The sequence below is a fragment of the Myotis myotis genome, unplaced genomic scaffold (assembly GCF_014108235.1).
Source record: "Myotis myotis isolate mMyoMyo1 unplaced genomic scaffold, mMyoMyo1.p scaffold_m19_p_7, whole genome shotgun sequence".
Classification (NCBI taxonomy): Eukaryota; Metazoa; Chordata; class Mammalia; order Chiroptera; family Vespertilionidae; genus Myotis; species Myotis myotis.
This window is the reverse complement of record NW_023416379.1, coordinates 84,610,986-84,634,043: the sequence shown is the minus strand read 5'-3', so window position 1 is coordinate 84,634,043 and position 23,058 is coordinate 84,610,986. Positions and strand designations below refer to the sequence as shown.

The 23,058-nt window shown below is 44.5% G+C and overlaps 1 protein-coding gene and 1 long non-coding RNA gene across 8 annotated transcripts in view; one reads left to right on the top strand and one right to left on the bottom strand.

The window, feature by feature from the left end:
- Nucleotides 1–1,080: 1,080 nt before the first annotated feature.
- On the bottom strand, nucleotides 1,081–15,323 carry LOC118660020. Its single transcript, XR_004968787.1, has 3 exons — nucleotides 15,100–15,323; nucleotides 1,996–2,084; nucleotides 1,081–1,326 (listed from the first exon to the last, which is right to left on the bottom strand). It is a non-coding gene; the product is annotated as an uncharacterized LOC118660020 (long non-coding RNA).
- Nucleotides 15,324–15,333: 10 nt separating this feature from the next.
- Nucleotides 15,334–23,058, top strand: part of CDC5L (cell division cycle 5 like) — a 48,299-nt gene continuing 40,574 nt past the window's right edge. For 2 of the 7 annotated variants that reach the window (XM_036316902.1, XM_036316908.1), the window contains exons 1-5: nucleotides 15,334–15,465; nucleotides 18,306–18,409; nucleotides 19,712–19,873; nucleotides 20,905–21,062; nucleotides 22,685–22,784. In XM_036316902.1, the coding sequence (XP_036172795.1) occupies nucleotides 15,421–15,465; nucleotides 18,306–18,409; nucleotides 19,712–19,873; nucleotides 20,905–21,062; nucleotides 22,685–22,784 (569 nt within the window). In that variant the 5' untranslated portion in view covers nucleotides 15,334–15,420. Of the gene's footprint in view, nucleotides 15,466–17,261; nucleotides 17,626–18,305; nucleotides 18,536–19,711; nucleotides 19,874–20,904; nucleotides 21,063–21,439; nucleotides 21,580–22,684; nucleotides 22,785–23,058 lie in introns of those variants that run through there. The other 5 variants (XM_036316903.1, XM_036316904.1, XM_036316905.1 and 2 more) reach the window with 5 other exon arrangements.

Below are 23,058 nucleotides of genomic sequence, written 5' to 3'. Positions count from 1 at the left end.
GGGGAGCTTCTTCCAGTTGCTTGCATCTGTCTGTGTGGCTGTTCTCAATCAAATGTCTGACTGATAAGGAATCATTGTGCCTTGCCTTTTTTAACTTTATATTTTGAAAACTTTTAAACTTACAGAAAAATTGCAAAAATCTACAAATACCTACATATCCTTCACCTAGATTCTATGAATGCTGACATCCGTCCAAATTTGTATGCATGCTCTCTCTCATATTATTGCTATTATTATTTTGCTGAATTATTCTAGAGTGAGTGGCAGACATTGTAACCCTTTATCTCTCCACACCTGTAAACTTTAGTATATATCTCCTATGGTAAAGGATATTCTCCAACAACCACAATGCAAATATCAAATTCAGAAAATTTTAATATTGATACAATGCCTCCACTATACAGTCCATACTCAGTTTTATTCTGTTAAATTTAATTTTCTAAGGATGCCCTCAAAGTGATGGTAAAATGCAGACATGTGAGCTTTCATTAATTTTGGTAAAATTATTTTTATGTCATTAATTCCTTTTGAGATTTTCTCTATTATCCACTCAATACATGTCAGAAAAACATGAAGGCTGGCTCTCCATCAAGTAATTAATGCTAGTAGCTCCATTCCCCACTTCCGTATTGTCTGCCTACACAGCCAAGCAGGATGACAGCTCAGTGAGCACCAGCCATGAGTCTTAGGATCTCTCATCAATCAGGCAAGAAGCAAACATTTGGAGGAGGTGTATACAAAAGCCACCCCTGTACAGCCAGGCTGTGACTCTTAGCAGTCAAACCAATGGCTCAGCATTTTTCATAGCCAATCTCCTTCTCCACTGAGACCCCACTGGTTGGCTAATGAAGGGCACAAATCTGATCTCCCTAAAACCATAGAGTGGAAAGAGAGAATTTGGCCCATGAAGAGACTCAGAGTACCCAAGACATGAGACACAATTTCTTTTCCTGTCAAACATTGTTTTCATGTTCTTGGTGGAAGCTGGGTATCCCTCTCCCCACTGAGTGCTGGGGGTTGGGTCCTTATGATATCTCGAGAAGGAATATTTTCTGAGACTTGCACGGGAGAATGAGTAATCTTTATTTGCATGGAATTACATCTCTAGGTTTGCAAAGTCCCATTACCCTTAAACCATCCTGGAAGATGGGCAGCTGGGGATTCAGAAGAGCTAAGAGTGAAGCCAGTGTCCAGAGTTTCTGTTCCATGGTAGAACTGGGTCCGGTGTAGCATTAGGCTAATTATAGTCCTTAGTCCATTATGTGGGGTCCACATGGCTGTGGGCGAATGCAGGTGCGAGAGAGTCCTGCAGGCCAGGTGTCAGGCCTGAGCAAGCAAGAGAGCAAGAGCAACAAGAGAGGGAATTCCTTAGTTTAGGTGCTTATATACCTCTAATCTTCCTGCACTTGCAGTGGCCATGTGTACTCTGGCCACTGACCTGTTCCCAGGTGTGATGGACAGGCAAGTACCTTCCCTAGGTCACCCAGACTTTACTGGGCATGCATCTATATTGCAGCTGTCTGGCAAAGCTGCACAAATGGCATTCCTATAAAATTTGGCCTTCCTTTTGCTCCTTTCCAGTTATTTAATAACCAGGTTCATTCCAACAGTGTCATTCAGACCCAGCCAAAGCGATGAGGCAGGCTTAGAGCACGGCACATTCATGCTCTCGTCATACATGCCTTTAGACAATGAGCATAAAACACGTGGCTACTGCCAGCAACTGCACCTGACCCCCCCTCAGGTTAACATCAGCCTATCTCTGTGCTGATTCTCTTACCCCGGGACACAAGGCCCACCCTGCTCCCCAACAAAACTCAGGAAAGAAAATAAAACGAAATAATGTAGAAACAGGAAAAAAAGAGATTGCCAACAGATTTTTCTCAAAGACATCAACTTCTGTAAAAACTAATATTTGTGCCCTTCTGTTACTTAAAGTTTAAGTATGTCAACTGCAGCCTCCTGTGTGGGTGGATAAGGGAGAACACAACCTACTAGTAGATGAACACGAAGGTTCTGCAGGATACTCCAGATGGGATTATTCACGTAGAACAGGAAACTGCTTGGAAGGCAGGAGTCCCACACTGGAAAGGGATTAAGAAAAACAACCAAAATACACTTTCAGAAGATTTGTAGTCGTCTTTACATTTCCAAGAGGTCTATATAATTCCTAGGTGCTGCTCTAAGCTGGAGTAGATATGATTTAAAGATATTATCAAATGCATACATTTCTGAAGTTGCAGGGCCACATTCCATCCCTGGGAAATCAGGGAAATTTTTACTGGATTTGTGAATTTCTGTGGGCACTTATTCTCCGTGGCCAGGCCTTCCTCCATGGCACTCCTGACTGCTGACAGGTGAAGAGCTCCATCACTCACCCTCACCCACATGTTTGTGCTCACCCGTGGGTGTTTTGAGGAGACTAAGTGTGAGAATAAACAAGTCATCCTTTCTGTCAAAGAACAGTTTAGACAGCCGCCATTTTGGACTGTGTGACTTGCAGCTCCCCTGGGGGCCAACCCCTCCCTTTGAATTAGCCAGTGAGCCTGAGCTCCAATCAAGAGTGAGGGACAGGTTGTGTGTGTCAGGATTAAAAAGCCGAGCAGACCGCCTGCTCAATGCGCGCATGCTCCCAGACCACGTGCTGCATGCCCTCCTGCAGGAATAAAGGTAGAGAAGCCTAAAAGAGAACAAGGGCAGACAGAGAAACGAGATCCCTTGTCCTGCCTTTCCCACCATATGTGATTGGGGGACAATCTGCCTTGCTGCCTGGCTCCTGAGTATGCTTTGTGTTCTACCAGGACCTCTGAATTTGGGGACTCGCCTTATTTCTTACAATTTGGGTGCTTGTCCGGGATACCATTGGTCGTCATGGGGGAAATTGGACCCCTCTTCCGAGGAAGTGTGCTCCGCTGCCAAGTTGTGGTGGCCTTGGTGAGGAGGGACAGCCATTACCCCTGGGCTGACTACGAGCTTGGGATCGAGAGTCAGCCAGCAATGCAGGAATGGCCCAAGCAAGAACTGGGGCAGTCAGGTAACTTCATGCATGAGCCAAGGTGGGAAATTGGACTGAGTACTACTGTGGTGATTGTGTATCCTTGGAGGTCAGGTATATGTGACTGGGATGTGTGTTGGACATAAAGTGAGTGTGGAGTTCTGATCTGTGGTTCCATTCTCCTGCGAGGGAAGTGGCCAGAGGGGGACGAAGATGATCTCGGGGAGTATGAGAAACCTCCAACATAGGAGGTTGAGTACATAGTCACAAAGGACCTGCCGAGGATGGGAAACAGAAATTCTAGGCCTAGGGAATACATTCCTCTGAAATAGTCCATTGGGAGAATACCGAGATTCTGGGGAGGGGCAGTTCCTGAACCAGGGACAGAAGAGATTGCTCTGCTTTAGTGGTTCTTAATGCAGGGGATTCTGTGGTGTAAACTTTTAGTGTGTTGTGCGTGCCTGTGTAAGAATTTTTCTGTTGATATTTTATGTCTCTTCATTGTTTGTTTAATTTGTTTAAAGATGGGGCAAGTCCCGCTTTGGGGAAGCTCAGTTATGCATGGTTAGGCTGAACACGTGACAGAGATTGCAGAATGTCCCATCAGCTGCCAAGAATCCTTAATCTTGGGGACTCTTCCTGCTCTCCCACTTAGGGTGTTAGCCACCAGAAACTCTTAGCTAGTGAGATTTCTGTCTGTGTGTCTGTAATGTAATGTTGGCTTTCTATCTTTTAGTGACTTTAGTTCGCTCTTTCCTGGTTTATTAATATGGGGAAGTAAGCTATGCAGGCTGGGTTGGGCAACAAGGTTAATGCTTCCATGATAATAGGTAGTTCTTGAATGAGGATGGAACGCATTCCAAGGGTGACTCCCAGGTCCCGGGGCATACGACTCCCAGCCAGGTTGGTATGTCCTTTCTTTGAACAGAAAGGGCAATCATAGTTAACAGTATAATTAATACTCCCCATAACCATAACTAGTCATCAATGTTCTGTTTTTCCCCATAACACTGGGAGAAACAGATCTGTAGAAGTACCCTCTAGCAGTGAAGTAGGGGCAGTCCTGTTTTTATAGAGAAAAATAAAATAGTACTTTCACACTGAGTTATCCCTCTTACAAAATTGGTCAAGAAAATGCTTTAGGTAATAATTGGCTTTAAAATCTCATAGTTGTTAAGATATAATAAATAGATGTAACTAAAATGAGGGACTTCTGATAAAGCTTTTCAGTAATAATTATAAATAATGTTCATAATAAAAGTCCAGTCACTCAAGAAGAGATTGACTATGCTCTCTGTTGGAGGGAAGGGCCAGTCATCCTTTTCCCTGTAAAAGTAGAGTAGCCTAAAAGAGAACAAGGGCAGACAGAGAAATGAGATCCCTTGTCCTGCCTTTCCCTCCCTATGCGACCAGGGGACAATCTGAGGGAACATCCAAGATTTACAATCCCAGCCTCCCCCTCAGGAGGAGGGCTGTCCTGATAAGGCTCCAACCGGCCCTGAGGCCTCTGCACCACCAGGAACCAGCTTTTCTAGGTTGTGAAAGGAGTTGGAGCCATGTAAAAAAACAAAAAACAAAACAAAACAAACCAGAGTTAAAACCTCTGCTGGAAGACCCATGTGGCCTAGCTGACCAGCTAGAGTCTAGCTGCTAGACCCATTTTTGGGCCCACAAGCGTATACATAGACCTGAGTCAATGTCTATCTTGGGAATGCTATTCTCAGGAAAAAAAGGGGGAGTGATTTGAAGGTCGGGTATGTCTATCTGGGAAAGGGAACATATGGGTCACGGGAAAAAGGAAGGGACCCCTCATTGAGCCTTTAGATCCCAAGGCCACATTCTCACCCCCTTCCCAAAGAACATTTCTTTACTTAACAGTCTGGCTACTATCAGAAGCTGAACTCATCACCCAAACCTTAGCATGTTATCTCTAAGGAAAAATGTGGCAGTTTTGAATCCAGGCAGCTGTGGGAACTGGCTGCGGGCCCTGCTCCCTTCTCCCCCTGCCCTTTCCTCCAGCCTCATAGGTATATACATAATTTTCCGAAGTCTTTGATAACTTAAGGCTATGTAGCATTGCTGGGTTAAATGATAAACATCTAAATATTTTGAAATAACAGGATACTGAAACATTAGTTAGTCTGAATTTGCCTCTTAGGGAAAACATAGAGGATGGATTTGAATCTATTAATGAATAAATCTTGTATTTTATTTGAAACTAGAGGCCCGGTGCACATAATTTGTGCACGGGTAGGATCCCTAGGCCTGGCTGGCAATTAGGACCGATCTGTGGGGTGACCGGCTGGGAGATTGGGGGCACCCGCCTTGGCTGGCCTGGTGCTGCCTGCTCACCAGCCCCACCCCCTGCTGCCACTGCTGGTCGCCTCCCTGTGCGGGGTGACCGGCGGAGCAATCTGGGGGGCCCCCACTGGCACCCGCCCTGGCTGGCCTGAGGCCTGAGGGCTGGGGGAAGCTCCTGCATTGAGTGTTTGACCCCTGGTGGTCAGTGTGCATCATAGTGACCTGTTGTTCTGCCATTTGGTCAATTTGCATATTAGGCTTTTATTATGTAGGACTAGAGGCGCGATGCATGAAATTTGTGTAAGGAGCTCGTCCCTCGAAGCCCTGGCCGGCCCTCGCAGCCCTGGCTGCCTCGGCTGGCCCTCGTATCCCCGGCTTTGTCCAGAAGGTCATCCAGACGGTCATCTGGAAGGTTGACTAGACAGTCATTCTGTTGTTTGGTCTAATTAGCATATTAGAGCTTTATTATATAGGATAGCTCTTAAAATGTGAATGTATTGCTAATCTGAGGAATATTAATTACTTACATGCCACCTAAAAATTAAGTTTCTAAGGGTTAAGAACTCTAAAGTTATGGTTTTGGTATAATAGAGAAAGCATGAGGCATGAAAATACATTTTGAAGGAGAAAGAAAGTGGTTTCTAAAGCTGGTTATTTAATGTGTGTAAAAAAAATGTTGAAAAGAAATTGAATAAATAATACAGGCCAGTAAGCAGGGATAAGTAGAATGGGGAAATTGAAATAGTTAAACAGCAATTTGGAGCCATCTAGTAAATCCTATCTTCCCTAAACCAAGGACACTTAAGAGTAAATGATTTGCATTTTGCCTCCCTAAACAGAGAGTAAATAGCTTATATCAATGTACTCAGGGAGACTGATAGCAGAATCCAAGTAGTGTCATTTGCTGACTGCATCCAAACACAAATGAAGTTAGAAAAATGAAGTTATAAACCTTATTTTGGTTAGTCCTTTTCTGAAGCAAAAGTTCTATATATTATTATATGTTATATTAATCAGATATTTTTAAAAAGTAAGCTTAATTGGGGGAACTGGAGTTTTACTAGCTTATGTTTGTGGTTAATACCCTCTGTCACTTTGAATGCTGTATAATCTTTTGGTAGAATGGGTTTGACAATCTTCCTAGGGTTTAAATTTTAATCAAAGTTTTTTTTTGTTTTTTTGTTTGTTTGTTTTTTTACCTAGAGTTGACTATAGTTGATTCCCGTGGGCTCCGGAATGACTCATCATCTTCCTACAGTGAAAACTAAGGACCAAATTTCTTAAGAACTGTACTAGGTATCTCTTCTACTTTAATCTCTCTCAGGTTTGAAGGCCTCCTGACCCAAAGCCCTCTTCTTGAGTTTCCGGTTCATCACCATCGACCAGAAGACTATATTTGTTCTAATCAAGACTTGGAAGGGAAGCAAGTTGGAACTTTCCTGGAAAGGACCCTACCTGTCTTGCTTACCATAGAGACTGCTGTTTGGACTGTAGAGTGAGGTTGGACCCATCACACATGGGTTAAGGGCGAACACAACTCAACTTGAATGGCCATACCAGGACATATCCCCTTGAAATTGATTCTAAAAACTGTGAGCTGTCTTAATAACCATCATGTACTGAGTTCTATTTGCTTTAGGGATCTGGCAAATTGCAGGGGCTTATAATGTGGGCTGGAGAAAGGTGTACAATCTAAATCGTGCTTACCCAGTTAAATTAATGGTTATAGATAACTTGAATGACTTGAATATTTCAGCTCTTAGGTCAAAAGATTGGCTAGGACTAGACTTAGGAATAGATGTCACAGGACAAGATCCCCTAGACCAGTGGTCGGCAAACTGCGGCTCACGAGCCATGTGCGGCTCTTTGGCCCCTTGAGTGTGGCTCTTCCACAAAATACCACGTGCAGGCGCACACATACAGTGCGATTGAAACTTTGTGGCCCACGCACAGAAGTCGGTATTTTGTGGAAGAGCCACACTCAAGGGGCCAAAGAGCCGCATGTGGCTTGCAAGCCGCAGTTTGCTGACCACTGCCATCGCCATGCAAATAGAAGTAGGATATAAGGGAATGAATGCCTGGGTGGAATGGATTAAATATTCTGTATGTGCCCTAAATAAAAGTGACTGTTATGCTTGTGGGGCAGGAAGGCTAGAGGCCCAAGTGGTCCCATTTCCATTTGGAGGGACCTCAGACAGTAATGGGATGGAATATGTGCTTGCCTTGTACCAGGAGGAAACTGCCTGGGGAAATGCTTCCTGTAAGACTCTTGCCCTGTTGTTCCCATTCAACAGAGGTAAAGAGCAAGGACCCCCAAAACGATTCGGCCCTCATCCTCTGATGTAAATTATAACTCCTGCCTCTCAAGGGTGTGGGGGTGTGTGGGGGGAACAGTATTCGGAGTTTATGAGAAATTTATACTGATGCACAAATAGCCAAGTATCCTCAGAAGCCAATCATGCTGCACTATTGATACCCCATGCTGATGTCTGGTGGTGTTATGGGGGACCCTTACTTGTGGCCTTGCGCAGCCAATGGAGTGGAACTTGCGCTCTGATACAATTGGCTATCCCTTTCACTTTGATATATCGTAAACCTTTTTCAATGGACAGATAGACTAGGAAGAGGAGAGAGAGTCCAGGAGGGTCCTTTGATCCCCATATATACACAGATTCCATTGAGTTTCCAGGAGGAGTGCCAAAGGAGTTTAAGGCTAGAAATCAGATCACTGCAGGATTTGAATCTGTCCTGTTCTGGTGGCCACTGTAAATAAGAATGTGATTGGATTAATTATACTTACTACTAGAGGCCCGGTGCACAAATTCGTGCACCAGTGGGGTCCCTCGGCCTGGCCTGTGGGATTGGGCCGAAACCGGCTCTCCAACATCCCCCGAGGGGTCCCAGATTGGGAGAGGGTGCAGGCCAGGCCGAGGGCCCCCACTGGTGCAAGATTTGGGCTGTGGAGGGATGGGGGAGGTTGGCCAGCCAGGGAGGGACTGCAGGAGGGCTCCAGGGTGTGTCCCGCCCATCTCACTCAGTCCCAATCAGCCAGACCCCAGCAGCAAGCTAACCTACCGGTCAGAGTTCTGCCCCCTGGTGGTCAATGCATGTAGTAGCAAGTGGTTGAGTGGCCTTAGCATATCATTAGCACATTATGCTTTGATTGGTTGAATGCATGACCGGACACTTAGCATGTTAGGGTTTTATTATCTATAATAATAAAAGCATAATATGCTAATTAGACCAGACATCTTTCCAGATGTCCTTCTGGACGACCTTCCAGACAAAGCTGGGGCTGCGAGGGAAGGTCGGATCCTGGGTGCCAGAGGGAAGCCGGTGCTGGCAGCTGGGGGAAGGAAGGCCTACTCTTGCATGAATTTTGTGCATCGGGCCTCTAGCATAGGCTTGTTAAGTATACTTGAGACACAGTTAAAGGCATAGCTGGACAGCTAGATGCCACCAGCAGGATGACCTGGGAGAATAGGTTGGCCTTGGATCTGATTCTGACAGAAAACGAAGGAATATGTGTAATGTTGGGGGTCAGTGTTATACATTCATCTTGACAACACAGCAGATGGACTATCACTGAGGCCCCACAGGCAATAGCAGCTTTAGCTGACAAGAGAGCTGGAGCTTGGGATTGAGGATCCTTTCTCTGATTCACTAGAGCCGTGGTCGGCAAACTGTGGCTCGAGAGCCACATGGGGCTCTTTGGCCCCTTGAGTGTGGCTCTTCCACAAAATACCACGTGCGGGCGCGCACGTACAGTGCGATTGAAACTTCGTGGCCCACGAGCAGAAGTCGGTATTTTGTGGAAGAGCCACACAGAAGGGGCCAAAGAGCCACATGTGGCTCGCGAGCTGCAGTTTGCCAACCACTGCACTAGAGCAATGATTTGGAAAGTGGAAGGGAGCAATGGTATCCACGTTCACCCCTGTGATTAGGAGTTACAGCGATGGGATAGTACATCATCCCATGTATTATCCAAAGGTTAATTGAAACTGCATTGACCAAACAGCAACTTAGTCTTCTCCCTAGACACTGTAGAGCATGAAAGTCAATGAATATTAGTCGAATTTGAAGAAAACAGTTTAAATAAAGAAAAAGGGGGAGTTGCAAGAATAAATAAGTCATCTTTTCTGCCAAAGAACAGTTTAGACAGCTGCCAATTTGGCTGCATGAGTTGCAGCTCCGTTGGGGGCCACCATCTTGAAACGGCAAAGGCCAACCCCTCCCTTCAAATTAGCAATTGTGAAAGACTGTGCGCCTGAGCTGCAATCAAGAGTGAGGAACAGGTCACGTGCATCAGGATTAAAAAACTGAGCAGACCACCTGCTCCGGGTGCGGGTGCTCCCAGACCACGTGCTGTTCACCCTCCTGCAGGAGTGAAGGTGTTGGCCTTGCTGCCTGGCTCCTGAGTATGCTTTGTGTTCTACCAGGACCCCTGGATGGGGGCTCGCCTTATTTCTTACACTAAGGCACAGACAAAGGCCAAATGGGAAAAATATGTTATAGCTGTTCCAGCCCTTTCTCCTCCTTTTTAAAAATCCTTACCCAAAGATACTTCTTTATTGATTTGAGAGATGTGAGAGAGAAACATCAGTTGCCTCCCATATGCAACCCAATTGGGGATTGAATTGGCAACCTGGATATGTGCCCTGACCAGGAATCAAACCCATGACCTTTTGGTACGTGGGATGACACTCCAACCAACTCAGCCACACTGGCCAGGGCCCAGCCCTTTCTTCTATCTCGGCACAAAGAGGTTGAACTTCATGGATGAATATCCCCTTCATCTCACTTTAGGTTCTTTGGTAAATAATAATGTGTGTGTGTGTGTGTGTGTGTGTGTGTGTGTGTGTGTTCATTTTTACTTTATTTAACTGAAGTTTGGAGGTTTAATAAAAACAACCTTTATAGGACATTGACAAGTAAATTCATTAGAATACTGACTTAGAATGCACATAAAGCATTCTACTTTCAGATCCTGAGAAAAATGAAAAAATGGCCTCTGTGGATCAGAGGGAAAATTGTTATACAGCTAGTGGCACCAAAGTCCAAATAAGCTAAAAGAAGACAATTCCAAGACTGATTCTATAGTCTCTGCCAACTACATTTTCAAAATATTAAGTAATTAGGGTATTAAACTTTTTAAATCCCACAACTGACTTAGGGATATTCTGCATGAGTCCATTGTCAATAGTTCTAGTTTCAGGTATTCAGTTTAGTTAGACTGTTTCCGTCTGCTCTTAGGTGTTTGGCTAGGTAGCTCAGTTAGAGCATTGTCCCGGTACACCAAGGTTGGGGGTTCGATCCCCAGTTAGGGCACATGCAAGAAACAATCAGTGAATGCATAAATAAGTGGAACAACAAATCTCTCTCTTTCTCTCTCTCAAAATCAATTTAAAAAAGCAGGTAGGTAAACGCCTTGTTTGCACGATTTGGGTCGTTGAAGTATTTTAGCGTTGGATACTTCAAGATCCTGGCAGTGGCTTAGAGAGGCGTTCCTTCCTGGCTGGACAATCAGGGGCGCGTGATACCTTGACAATGTGCCAGGCATGGGTGGTGCACCTTTAAGGGGGATACTCGCCAAGTTCCCAGTGGGCTCTGGGAAAGGATGTGGGAGCCTCTTTGAGATGCCTGGTGTCCTTTCCATGTTGGGAAACTCCAGGAGGGGTTATAGCCTGACTTCACCCTGGGGGAGGGGTAGTCACTAACTTGAGGAGCCAACACCTGGAGTTGGTACAAAATACATACAAGTAAACATTTCCTGTGCATGGAGGGACTCAGCCTAATATCAAATAAGAAACCCTATACCCAATGACTTGTTTTCTGAGGAAATGTATACACCTCCACAAAATATAGAGAGGGTGCGGGGGCAGCTTCCAGTGGTGGTGGTGTGAGCATGGGTATGATCATCTGGCTAGAAATGTGTTCTTCTGGTTGCGTGCAGTGTGGGCGGCAGTAAAAATTGGGGTTCTCTTAGGAAAGGAGGACAATGGATGCATGAGGCATAATTGCACTAAAAATTACTTGTTTATCTGAAGTTTAAGTTTAACTGGGAGTTCTACGTTTTTATTTGCTAAATCTAGCAACTTACAGCCAAGGTGGCACAAACAAGAGGGATTTGATGGCTAACGAGGAGGTAAAAGTGGCTAAACTCGGAGATGGCTTAGATACGGGTGGGGGAAGGTATGGGAGAAGGAGAAGTGGCCAAGGTGGATAGTGCTATTGCCAAGGCAACACGTGGAGTCTAGCGCATGTGGTATCTTTATAACCTAGAGAAGGATGCCCTCTTTGTGGACAGTCCTGTGGATGTACCTCTTGGTGAGCAGTGTGCAAGACTTCAACTCCATTTGTCCCCGGTGCAGTGAACCACTTACACAACCTGCAGCCTGTGCTATTCACTGGAATAAGAAGTGCTGTGGGGAAATACAGGTTTTCTGTGGGGAGCTCAATTTTGGGAAGTTGAAACCGGGGAAACTGTGACACACACAGGTGAACTGTCCAGGATGTCATTGGGCATCTCAGTCTGGGGTCTGTTACATGCATGTGAAAAAGGTCTCTTGTGAGAAATGAAATCCCAAGCCTGTACCATGTGGATGCAGGGTCTACATGTAAATTACCTGACTGGACTATCAATCCCAAACTGAGAAATGAGTTCAAAAAGACTCTTGAACTTCTGGGGGAAAAGCATATTCTGAGAAAAAGCAAATTCTCTTTGGGGACATTCCCTCCTTTTCCTACACACACGCTGGGCTCAGTTGACTCCTTAGAAATAATACCCATGAGCCCTAGCTGGTTTGGCTCAGTGGATAGGGTGTTGGCCTGTGGACTGAAGGGTCCCAGGTTCTATTCCCGTCAGGGGCACATGCCTGGGTTGGGGGCTTGAACCCCAGTAGGGGGCGTGCAGCAGGCAGCCAATCAATGATTCTCTCTCATCATTGATGTTTCTATTTCTCTCTCCCTCTCTTTCCTCTCCGAATTCAATAAAAATGTATTTAAAAAAATAAATAATACCCATGAAGATAAGTTTCTGAGAAAAAAATTACAAACTATAACTGGACCCACCACAAGGAAATCTCAGTAGGTGAACTGCAAGCCAATTAACATGACTAACCACGGTTAGTAATATGATACAAATTACCAGCATTTAGGGGGCATGAAATTCCATTTCACATTAATTTCTCCCAATACTAGCTGAGGAATTTCTAAGTGGGAGGGAGGGGTTGAGGGGAGGAAATCTGGTAGATGGGGTGGGGGCTAGAAGACGTGTTTTGAAATTCAATTTGCAAAGCAGCATAATGTTGCTACTTAAATTCCATCTGCTTATTGGTGGGGGAGGGGCACGGAGGTTAAGATTATAGGGGTGGCTGACCCCAGTCCCTAGCCATGCCTTGTCGTCACAGGCTTTTGACTCTAATTTTAGCCCTTTCTTGGACAGTTTCTTGATGGCAAAAACTGGATGAAAGGGAGACTAAATTTTGTTGTTTTCTCAGCTAAGCGTAGTTAGCTCAGTCAGAACCAGCTCCCCAGAAAGGGATGAGGGGTGGGAAAGTGGGGGGTAATGCAGCCTACAAAACCCTCCCGCTTACATCTCTCCTTACACCTTGTAAACTGATGGACCTCCAACCTCCTTTCTCTGGGCCAGAGCTTCCCAAACTGTGTTTCCTGCATATCAACAGATCTAAGAAAAATGGCTTCCAGGGTCAAATGAGCTTGGAAATGTTATATTGTGAAGGGAGTGTATTCATTTCCCAGGGCTGCTATAATAAAGTACCGCAAACTGGGTGGCTGAAGGCAGGATACATTCATTCTCGCATAGCCTTGGAGGCTGGAAGGCTGAGATCAAGGTGTCAGCAAGGTTGGTTCCTTCTTGGAATGCATTCCATGCCTCACTCTTAGCTTCTGGTGTGGCTGGCAATCTTTGGCATTCCTTTGGCTTGTAGACCCATCTCCAACCCATGCCTCCTTCTTCACATACTGTTCTCCCCGTGTGTCCACGTCTTTTCTCATTTAATTAAAAAAATTTTTAAATCTTCACCGTGGATATTTTTCTATTGATTTTTAAAGAGAGGGAAAGACAGAGTGAAATATCGATGTGAGAGAAACATTGATTGGTTGCCTCCTGCACATGCCCCGAGCTGGGCTGAAGAAGCCTGCAACCGAGGTACGATGTGCCCTTAACCGGAATCGAACCCCAGACCCTTTGGTCCGCAGGCCGACCACTGATTCAAACCGGCTAGGGCAGTGGTCGGCAAACTGCGGCTCGTGAGCCACATGCGGCTCTTTGGCCCCTTGAGTGTGGCCACGAAGTTTCAATCGCACTGTACGTGCGTGCCCACGTGGTATTTTGTGGAAGAGCCACACTCAAGGGGCTGCAGCTTGCCGACCACTGGGCTAGGGGAAGACTTGTTTATTTTTAATGGAGTATCCCAGTGTTCTGAGGAACGTATTTGGGTGAATGAGAAAGTGGGTGTACAATGCATGCCTCGAGGGGACACAATTCACATTGTAGACATGGTAGATCCAATTTTCTTGTAATAAGAGTGTCCTGTTCTCAAAACAATTATTTTGTGACAATTTTCCAGTAGGTGTCAATAAATTGCCTTGAAGAAGGGGCACCTTTTCCAGTTGATACAAAGGTGACATATGGTCCTGAGTAGGACGGAGAAGCCATCATCACGGACTCTTGGATGTTAGATCTGAAATGGCTCTTGAGAGAGGACTGGGTTTGTTGGGAATCTTGCTTACGAATAATAGAAACCCAACTCCAACTGGCTAAAGCCAAAAGGGGAAGTAATCATTGAACTCAAGAACAGGCATGCATCCAGGGACTCCCACACAGCCAGGACCTGCCTGTCTCTCTGTATTCCCCTTTCTGCTTCTCTCAATGCATCTGGCTCCTGCTATCTTCCCTTCCTAGCCGACATAGTCCAAAAGATTGCGGCAGACAGCTCCTGGGTGTCACACAGTAGAGATTCATAGGCCAGCAGAGCGACTGGCCTCTTCCAGGTTCCGGTGTCAAAATTCCGGGGAGGAGACTTAACTGGCTCAGTTTTGATCAGATCAATCACATGGCCAGTATGTGTGTGTGAGAGAGACACATAGCAACCCAGTGGTGTTGGGGAGGGAGTGGACAAGAGGTAAAGGTCACACATCCTACAGGGCGTTTCTGGCACAACCACGGATCACTGAAGGTTGCCATTAAAAAAACACAAAACACCTTTCTTTAAAAAAAATTTTTTTTAATTGACTTTAGAGAGAGAAAGGGAGAGGGAGAGGGAGGGAGAGGGGGAGAGAGAGAGAGAGAATTATCGATTGATTGCCTCCTGCACGCTCCCTACTGGGAATTCAGCCGCAAACCAGGCATGTGCCCTGACTGGGAATTGAACCGAGACCTCTAGGTTCAGGGGTGGACTTCAACCACTGAGCTGCACCGGCTGGGCTACAGCTGCCACTTTTTTTTTTTTTTAAAGCAGTTATTATGTATCAGAGACTGTGCTTGGTTTATGAGATGTAATCCTTAGGACAACCCTATGAGGTTGGTAGTACTATCTCTACAGGTTAGGACATTTAGGCTTCAATAAGCGACTGCCTTTTCCTGGGTCTTCTGTGCATACATTCCTATTAGTTAAACGCCTAAGCAAATGCTAAAATTTAGCAGCTAAATGGATCATTAACAAAGCTCTTTTTAAACCGACTGGGCTGAAACTCCACGCGCGTGAGGTTCCCACTCTCTGCCACTAGGTGACGTCAGGACCTGTCCACCCCTACGTTCCTTTCCGAGAGCCACGGCTGACCTTTCGCCACCTCCGTGTTGTCCGCCAATCAGTTTCGAGTGTGCGCGCGGCATCCCGCGCTGAAGTCGGAGCGGCCTCCCGGTTTCCTGCCGTCCTCCCGGACTGCCGCCTGCACCACGCTCCGACTTTCCTTTCCGCCACACGAGTTCTCGCGATACTTGCTGCTGGCTGCCCCGCCCACCGCCTTGCGCCTGCGCAGCTCTTCAGCTAGCAGAAGGTCGCGCCTGGAGAAAGTGGAGGCTTGGCGTCTCGTGGTCGCGGCGCCGTTGCTACCTCTCGGAAGCTCCCCTCGGCCGCTTGCCGAGACACCCGGCCGCCAAGATGCCTCGAATTATGATTAAAGGGGGCGTGTGGAGGAATACCGAGGTGAGTCCCCCTTTCCCGCCGTCCGCTGCCCTTCGCCCCCGCCGGCAGCTTGTGCGCAGGCGCGTGGAGGTCGCGGAGGCGCGGAGACCTTGCAGGGGGTCTGGGTTGGGGGCGGCGCCGGGCGGACCCTCCGCGCCTTTCCCGGTCCCCGACCCTGTGTTGTCTGAGCACTTCCAGGACAGGGACTGTGACTTAGCCACCTGGGTACCTGCCAGGCACTTGCTAGGCCCCTAGTGAGCATCCGTTGAGTAGAGGATGCACCCCCCCGGCCCCCCACCACGGAACTCAGTCTGGAGGGGGCGGTAGGACCTCAGCGAGAGTTGGTCTTCTTGGGGGGCACCCTTGCCCCTCAGCCTGGGCACCGTGCCCTTCTTCGATGCTCAAACATGAAGTGCCGTGGCCACAACTTTGTTTCTGTTTTGACTTCCGTGCAGAGGGGAAGCGGCTCGAGTGCCGGGTTTGAAGAGCCCGTTTGTCCCTCTTGTTATCTGTTATCCAGGCGTAATTTTGCCAGTCCTCCCGACAGACCCCATGCGTGTCTCGTCCTGTCGTCCCTCCGCCTGGAAAGAAGGCAGATGGGGCAAACTGATGACAGTAGTTTCGTTGCTTCCAGAAATGTAGTGGATCATGCCAGTGGTGAGCCCGTAGAGCAGCGGTTCTCAACCTGTGGGTCGCGACCCCTTTGGCGGTCGAACGACCCTTTCACAGGGGTCGCCTAAGACCATCCTGCATATCAGATATTTACATGACGATTCATAACAGTAGCAACATTACAGTGATGAAGTAGCAACGAAAACAGTTTTATGGTTGGGTCACAACATGAGGAACTGTATTTAAAGGGCCAGAAGGTTGAGAACCACTGCCGTAGAGGGAGAGGAAAAGAGAAAGATGTCAGTGCAGCTCGTGTTCAGAGTGCACGAGATTTGCCCGTTTCTGGAGCACATTGTATCTTTTCACGAGCTGTGTATTTATACATCTTGTACTTTCTTTAAATAATCCTCCTCCTGCTCGGCCTCTTTCCGACCATCCTTCAAGATCCAGTTTAGAAACTCTTCTTGGAATTTTTGCCCACTTTTCTGTAAAAAAATTAGTTCTACCCCGAGAGTTCTCATCGCCCCTCTTTCACCCGTTTGTTATAGCTTGCTTTGGCCTTTTCCAGGCATCACATCCTGCTCTGTGATCCTGGGCAAGCTTCTTAACCTCTCAGAAACTCAGTTTTCTCATTTTTCTAATGATAATCATTAGTATTCTTTCAGTAAGTGCTGGTTGCTATTGCTTTCCCCCAGCAGACAGCATTGCAAGAGGACCGGATCTTGGTCTCCCTACAACCTAGGACAGGAACCAACATGATAGTAGGTTGCTTAGTAAAATGTGGAATGCATCTAGTAGGTAGAAAACTGCTAAACAGGGGTGGGCAAAAGTAGGTTTACAGTTGTGAGTACACAAAACAGTTTACTCTTGTATTGTTATGTATTAATTATTGTACTACTTACTTGTATTACCACTTTGTAAACCTATTTTTGCTCATGCCTGTATATACTAAAAGTTGAAGGAGTGTTTAAGTATAGCAGCCACAAAGTTACAAGTAAAGTCAGCCACCAGACAACTTTGCCTCACAGCTTGCTCAGAGGGCACCTGGCTGTTTAAATCGGAGAAGAGATGACTTCTGGCGGACAGACAGATGTACAGAATCACGTAGCAGCAGGATTCTGCTGCAGTGGCCTGAACTTTGAAGTCGGATGATGGGAAGGTGCGGTGGGGTGGAGCAGCTCATGTGTTAGGTGTATAGCTCAAGTGGAAAAAACCCTAAAAGCAAAATGCCCAAGTGCATTAATCTATGGCTTTTATTATCTTTGGTGTCTATGGCTTATCTTGCTGGGCTCCCTTGAGATTGGTGAATTCCATATCAGAATGGGTACCCTGGTGAAATAATATCTGGAGGCTGGAGGGAGAGCCAACTGGTGGGGTGGGAGAGAAATAATTCTCAAGTTACACCTGGATATGTATTCTAGGGTCAGAGTGGGGGTTATGGGACTGGAGAAAAAATGCTATTCATAAACTGGAGGCAGGAAGCCTGGATTGGATAATGGAGAATCTTGACTTAGGGCTGGGCGTGTCCTGTTGGATTCTCTTTCGCTATGCACACAAGATCTGGTGTAGGTAGGTGTTCAGGAAATGTCTTTTGATGGAATAAATGTGTGAATGAACTGTACTCTTTTGAGGAGAATAACATATTAGAGAATAGTTTTTTGTTAGTCTCTTTCAAAAGTAGGGTTTCTCAGTTTGGGCTGTTTCCATCCCAGTGTATTATGGGGTGGGGTGGGGTTCTGTGTAAGGGAGGGTAGACAGCCCTTCTAAGAGGTGTCTTCTTAATTTCTTGCATTTGGCTGATTCTGGCTTTCTGTTTATTATGATAGTAAATGAGGACTTTGTACCTTTTTAAAAAAATCTAGGACAGTGATTTTCAATTTTCATCTCATGGTACTACTAAGATTCTGAAGCACACCAAAAATTATATTATTTTTTGCCAATTTGACACACACAGAAAAAGTATAATTTTGATTCATTTACCCCAGACAGCTATTGTTATGCTGGCTGTTGTCATTTTTTTATTTGGCAATCTAAGGGGAAAAGAGGTCAGTCCCCCTGACTAAATAGTCAGGTACTGCATGTTTTAAAAGTTCTTGTGGCACACCGGTTGAAATTCACTGATCTAGGAGGTATGTGTGTGTCTTTCTTTTTCTTTCCAGAAACCCTGTTAGAGCTCATTTAAATTTTGTCTTTTCTCACTTGGAATTTTGTGATTGATTATACTGTTTTTCTTTGACAATTTTTTTTAGGATGAAATTCTTAAAGCAGCGGTAATGAAATATGGGAAAAACCAGTGGTCTAGGATTGCCTCACTGCTGCATAGAAAATCAGCAAAGCAATGCAAAGCCAGATGGTATGTATCAGTTAGTGAATGGAAAACAGAAAACAACTTTAATTATTTGAGGAAAATGTCAGTTCTTTGACCCTTACCAAAGAAAGAAGGTGTTGTGATGTAACAGAAAGGATGAAGTGGGAGATGGTAATTTATTTTTTTAATTATATTTTTATTGATTTCAGGAAGGGAGAGGGAGAGAGAGATAGAAACATCAATAATGAGAGAGAATCATTGACTGGCTGCCTCCTGCATGCCCCCTATTGGGGATCAAGCCCGAAATCCAGACATGTGCCCTTGACCGGAATCGTACCCGGGACCCTCAGTCTGCAGTCTGACACCCTATCCACTGAGTCAAACCAGCTAGGGCGAGATGGGAATTTAGATTTAAGACTTAACTGTCACTTGGTTTCTATGAACTTAGGCAAGGCATTTTTCTATCCTCTATTCTGCCCTGTTTTATCCCATTTGGGGATGATAATACTTGGCTCCATCTGGTGGAGATATGAGGCCCAAGTGAGTTAATGTGTTTGAGACTGCTTTGTGAAGCATAAAATAAATCTGCTTTTAGGTAAAGATGGACTCAAGCTTATAAGTGGATTGTGCTCCAAAAGTTTAAAAGTTGGTTAGAACTTTCTTTCCCAAAGAAATGAATGATAAATAATGGCTAACTTCTAGACTGGCTCACAATAGTTGAGTTTCCTCATATTACAGTTGAAATTTTGTATATTTGCTACCCCAAAATGTAGCAAAACCCATCATACACCTGTGGTATCCCCTTTTAAGTCACAAAGTAGTGGACACATTAAACTTTTTACATGTGTTCTTGGCACAGATGATCTGGCCCCAGCCTTGACCTAATTGGTACTAGGATCATATTTTAAATTGTACAAGAAGGACCTAATTTCCTAGGCACCTGAGTAGGGGAAAGGCTCATAATGTAGGGATTGGACCTCAAAGAGGAAGATGGTCCTCAGCCTGAACAAGTGGTTCTGATTTCTGCTTCTCTTAGTGGCGCTAAGTCCCTGCCTGATGTTTGGTAAGGGTTATATCTTACTTGCTAGCCTCTCATTCAGCTAAATAAACTGGATGGAAAAGGTGGGTTGGGTGGGTTGGGAAAGACAGATAATGACAATAGTTCACTTAAATTTAAAAACACCAAACAAAAGCAGTGACTATTCTGTTGTAAAAAAACAGCTTTTATAATTGAAGGATGAGAGTTACCTTTTGTTTTCAGACACTAGAAGTCAGTATATCTAATATGTAAATAGCATATTCATGCTAGGTGACTGATTAATGTATAAAATTGTATATTTTTAATAGGTATGAGTGGCTCGATCCAAGCATTAAGAAAACAGAATGGTCCAGAGAAGAAGAGGAAAAACTCTTACACTTGGCCAAGTTGATGCCAACTCAGTGGAGAACCATCGCTCCAATCATTGGAAGAACAGCTGCCCAGTGCTTGGAACACTATGAATTTCTTCTGTAAGTGGATCTCCAAAAGCAGTATTAAAATGTGTGTATATCTTCTGAATGAGTCTGAATAAGATTTTAGCATTTTCTGTCTTTAAACATTTAGTTACAGATTTGAGTAAAGATAAAGGAACTAAAGCTATTGGATGGTATACTCCAAATCTCATGTGGTTGATCAGTGTTATTTACTCTGTTATATTCCTTTTTAAAGGAATAATTTAAAAATATACAAACCATACATGTTCATCATAGAAAACCTAGAGAAAAAGTAGTAAAACAAAAATCACTCATAATACTGCTGAGAGTTAACCATTGCAACATTTTATTTCATCACTAATAGTGTGTGTGTGTTTCTTGTATAACTGTACTGCATTTGTGATTAAGGGACTGCTTGGATCCTATTTTATAGTGAATGGAAACATTGAAATTAGAGGTAATTTTAATACCATTTCTTTCAGGTGAAGCAATAGCAGGAATGCTTTATTTTGTTAATGCCCATTCATTGGGGTTATCTTTTTTCTTAATTGAATGTATTGGGGTGACATTGGTTGATAAAATTACATAGGTTTCAGGGGTATAATTCTACAACACATCATCTGTACATTATATTGTATGTTCACCACCCCAAGTCAAATCTTCTTCTATCACCATTTATCCTCCCTTTACCCTTTACTCCTCCCCCCAACCCCTTTCTCCCTGGTAATCATCATACTTTTGTCTGTCTATGAAGATTTTCTGTTTTGTTTGTTTGTTTTTGCTTAATCTCTTCACGGTTTTCACCCAGCCCCTCTATCCTCTCCCTTCTGACAGCTGTCAGTCTGTTCTCTGTATCTATGAGTCTGTTTCTATTTTGTTTGTTAGTTTAATTTGTTCATTAGATTCTACATGTAAGTGAAGTCATATGGTACTTGTCTTTCTCTGACTGGTTTATTTCGCTTAGCATAATACTCTCCAGCCCATTTATGCTGTCCCTTTGGGTTTTTGAAAGAAAATAGTTCCAACGCTAAGAAATTTGTTATTTCTAAGACTAAATGATGTGGTAGAATTACTACCTCATCTGGATTCTTTTCTAGGGATAAAGCGGCCCAAAGAGACAATGAAGAGGAAACAACAGATGATCCACGAAAACTTAAACCTGGAGAAATAGATCCAAATCCAGAAACAAAACCAGCACGGCCTGATCCAATTGATATGGACGAGGGTAAGTGTATGTTTGTGAGGAATTTATTTCTTTGGTAACTTACACACTTCTCAGGCTTCTTTTTAACTCTTTTAATTCCTTCCTAAACACCTCTGACTTTTTAGAATTCCACTTCAATCTGATGTTATTCTGTCTCATTTTAAATGTGTCCAGTCTTCGATTATAGAGTATTTGTACTCTATAATTTTTGGACAATGTCCCTTTATCGCCTCATTTTTCAATTCATTTAATAAGGTAAGCAATGTAATATAGAGGACACATTGCTTGGAGGCTAGAGGTGAGCACTTGAGATCCTGTATTCTTATACCCATTCTGTGGAGAGAGCTAAGAAGTCAGGATATGGGCTCCAGTCCTATTAACTACTTCTTTGACTTTAGGCAGGTAACTTAATCTGCGGATAAGCACTACCACAAGACTGTGATGGAGATTTAGGATGACTCCTTGAGACATTGAATCCAGAATCAGAGGAACTGGATTTTAGACCTGTGTCTGCCATTTATTAGCTGTTTGACACTAGGCAAGTTGTATAATATCTTTGAACTTTGATTCTATTTCCTGCCAGATGGAGAATAATATCTATCTTACAGGATTGTTATGAAGTATTCAATGAATATTGAGTTTTTAAATTTGTTTGAGGGTAGTGGTTCCCAAACGCTTACAATGGCTGGTCTGGCTGCATTATTGTTACATGGGGAACTTTTAAAAATATAGGTACAAGAACCTCCCCTGGAGATAACTGAGTCAGTAATTTCAGGGTGGAGGGGTGAGATTTTTCAAAGTTCTGAGATTTTGAGATCTGGAATCTGAGATTTTTCAAAGTTCCCTCATGAGTTCATTGGACAGCCTTGAATAGGAACTGGCCTAAGGCATCAGTAATGAGGAGAGAAATACGTCTGAGGAAAAAAGGTGTGTCTAGTGAAGATGATCAGTTCCTTTATAATTAAACTATAGGCCCGGTGCACGAATTCGTGCACCAGTGGGGTCCCTTGGCCTAGCCTATGGGATCGGGCTGAAACCAGCTCTCCCAGGGACCCCACCAGTGCATGATCGGGGCCAGGGAAGGACATGGGAGGTTGGCCAGCCGGGGAGGGACTGTGGGAGGGCTCCAGGGTGTGTCCGGCCCATCTCCCTCAGTCCCAACCAGCTGGACCCCAGCAGCCATCTAACCTACCAGTCAGAGCGTCTGCCCCCTGGTGATCAGTGCACATCATAGCGACCAGTCACTGCCCCCAGGTGGTCAGTGCCCGTCATAGCGAGCGGTTGAGTGGCCTTAGCATATCATTACCATATTACTCTTTGATTGGTTGAATGGATGACTGGACACTTAGCATATTAGGCTTTTATTATATAGGATAGTAGTTGTGCAATATTTCACAATTTGTGCTTTGCCAGTTAGTAGATGATAATGAAGGATATAATTATAGCCACTTTTTACTGAAAAGTTGCTAGATGCTTTTTCTAATTTCATTTTACTTAGCTCTTCTCAAAATACCTGTTATGTAGGAGTTGTTGTATTTATTTATAGGAGATGATTTTTCTCGTCTTACGCACTAGAGTATGCCTCTCACATACCTTGCTTCTGTTGGAGAAGAACTTAGTTTTTCTTCTCTTTATTTTTGTAGATGAACTTGAGATGCTTTCTGAAGCTAGAGCCCGCCTGGCTAATACTCAGGGAAAGAAGGCCAAGAGGAAAGCAAGAGAGAAACAGTTGGAAGAAGCAAGGTATGGTTGTTTCCATTCATAGTTGAACAATTAGTCTGTGCAGCCTTAGTCTGATAAAACTGCATGATTTATCCAACCCTGTTGATGAGTAATAATTAGAATTGTTCAATTCTAGTTTTGGTAATATTCTTTATTGCTTTGGAAATGTCTTACTTTCCCCCCTAATCATTTCAGAATATAGAAAAAAAGACAGATTAAAAGTTTTTTTTGGTAAGATATGGCAGAAGTAATGCCCAGGTAATCTATTCAGCATGTTGGATTTTTCTGTTAGCAC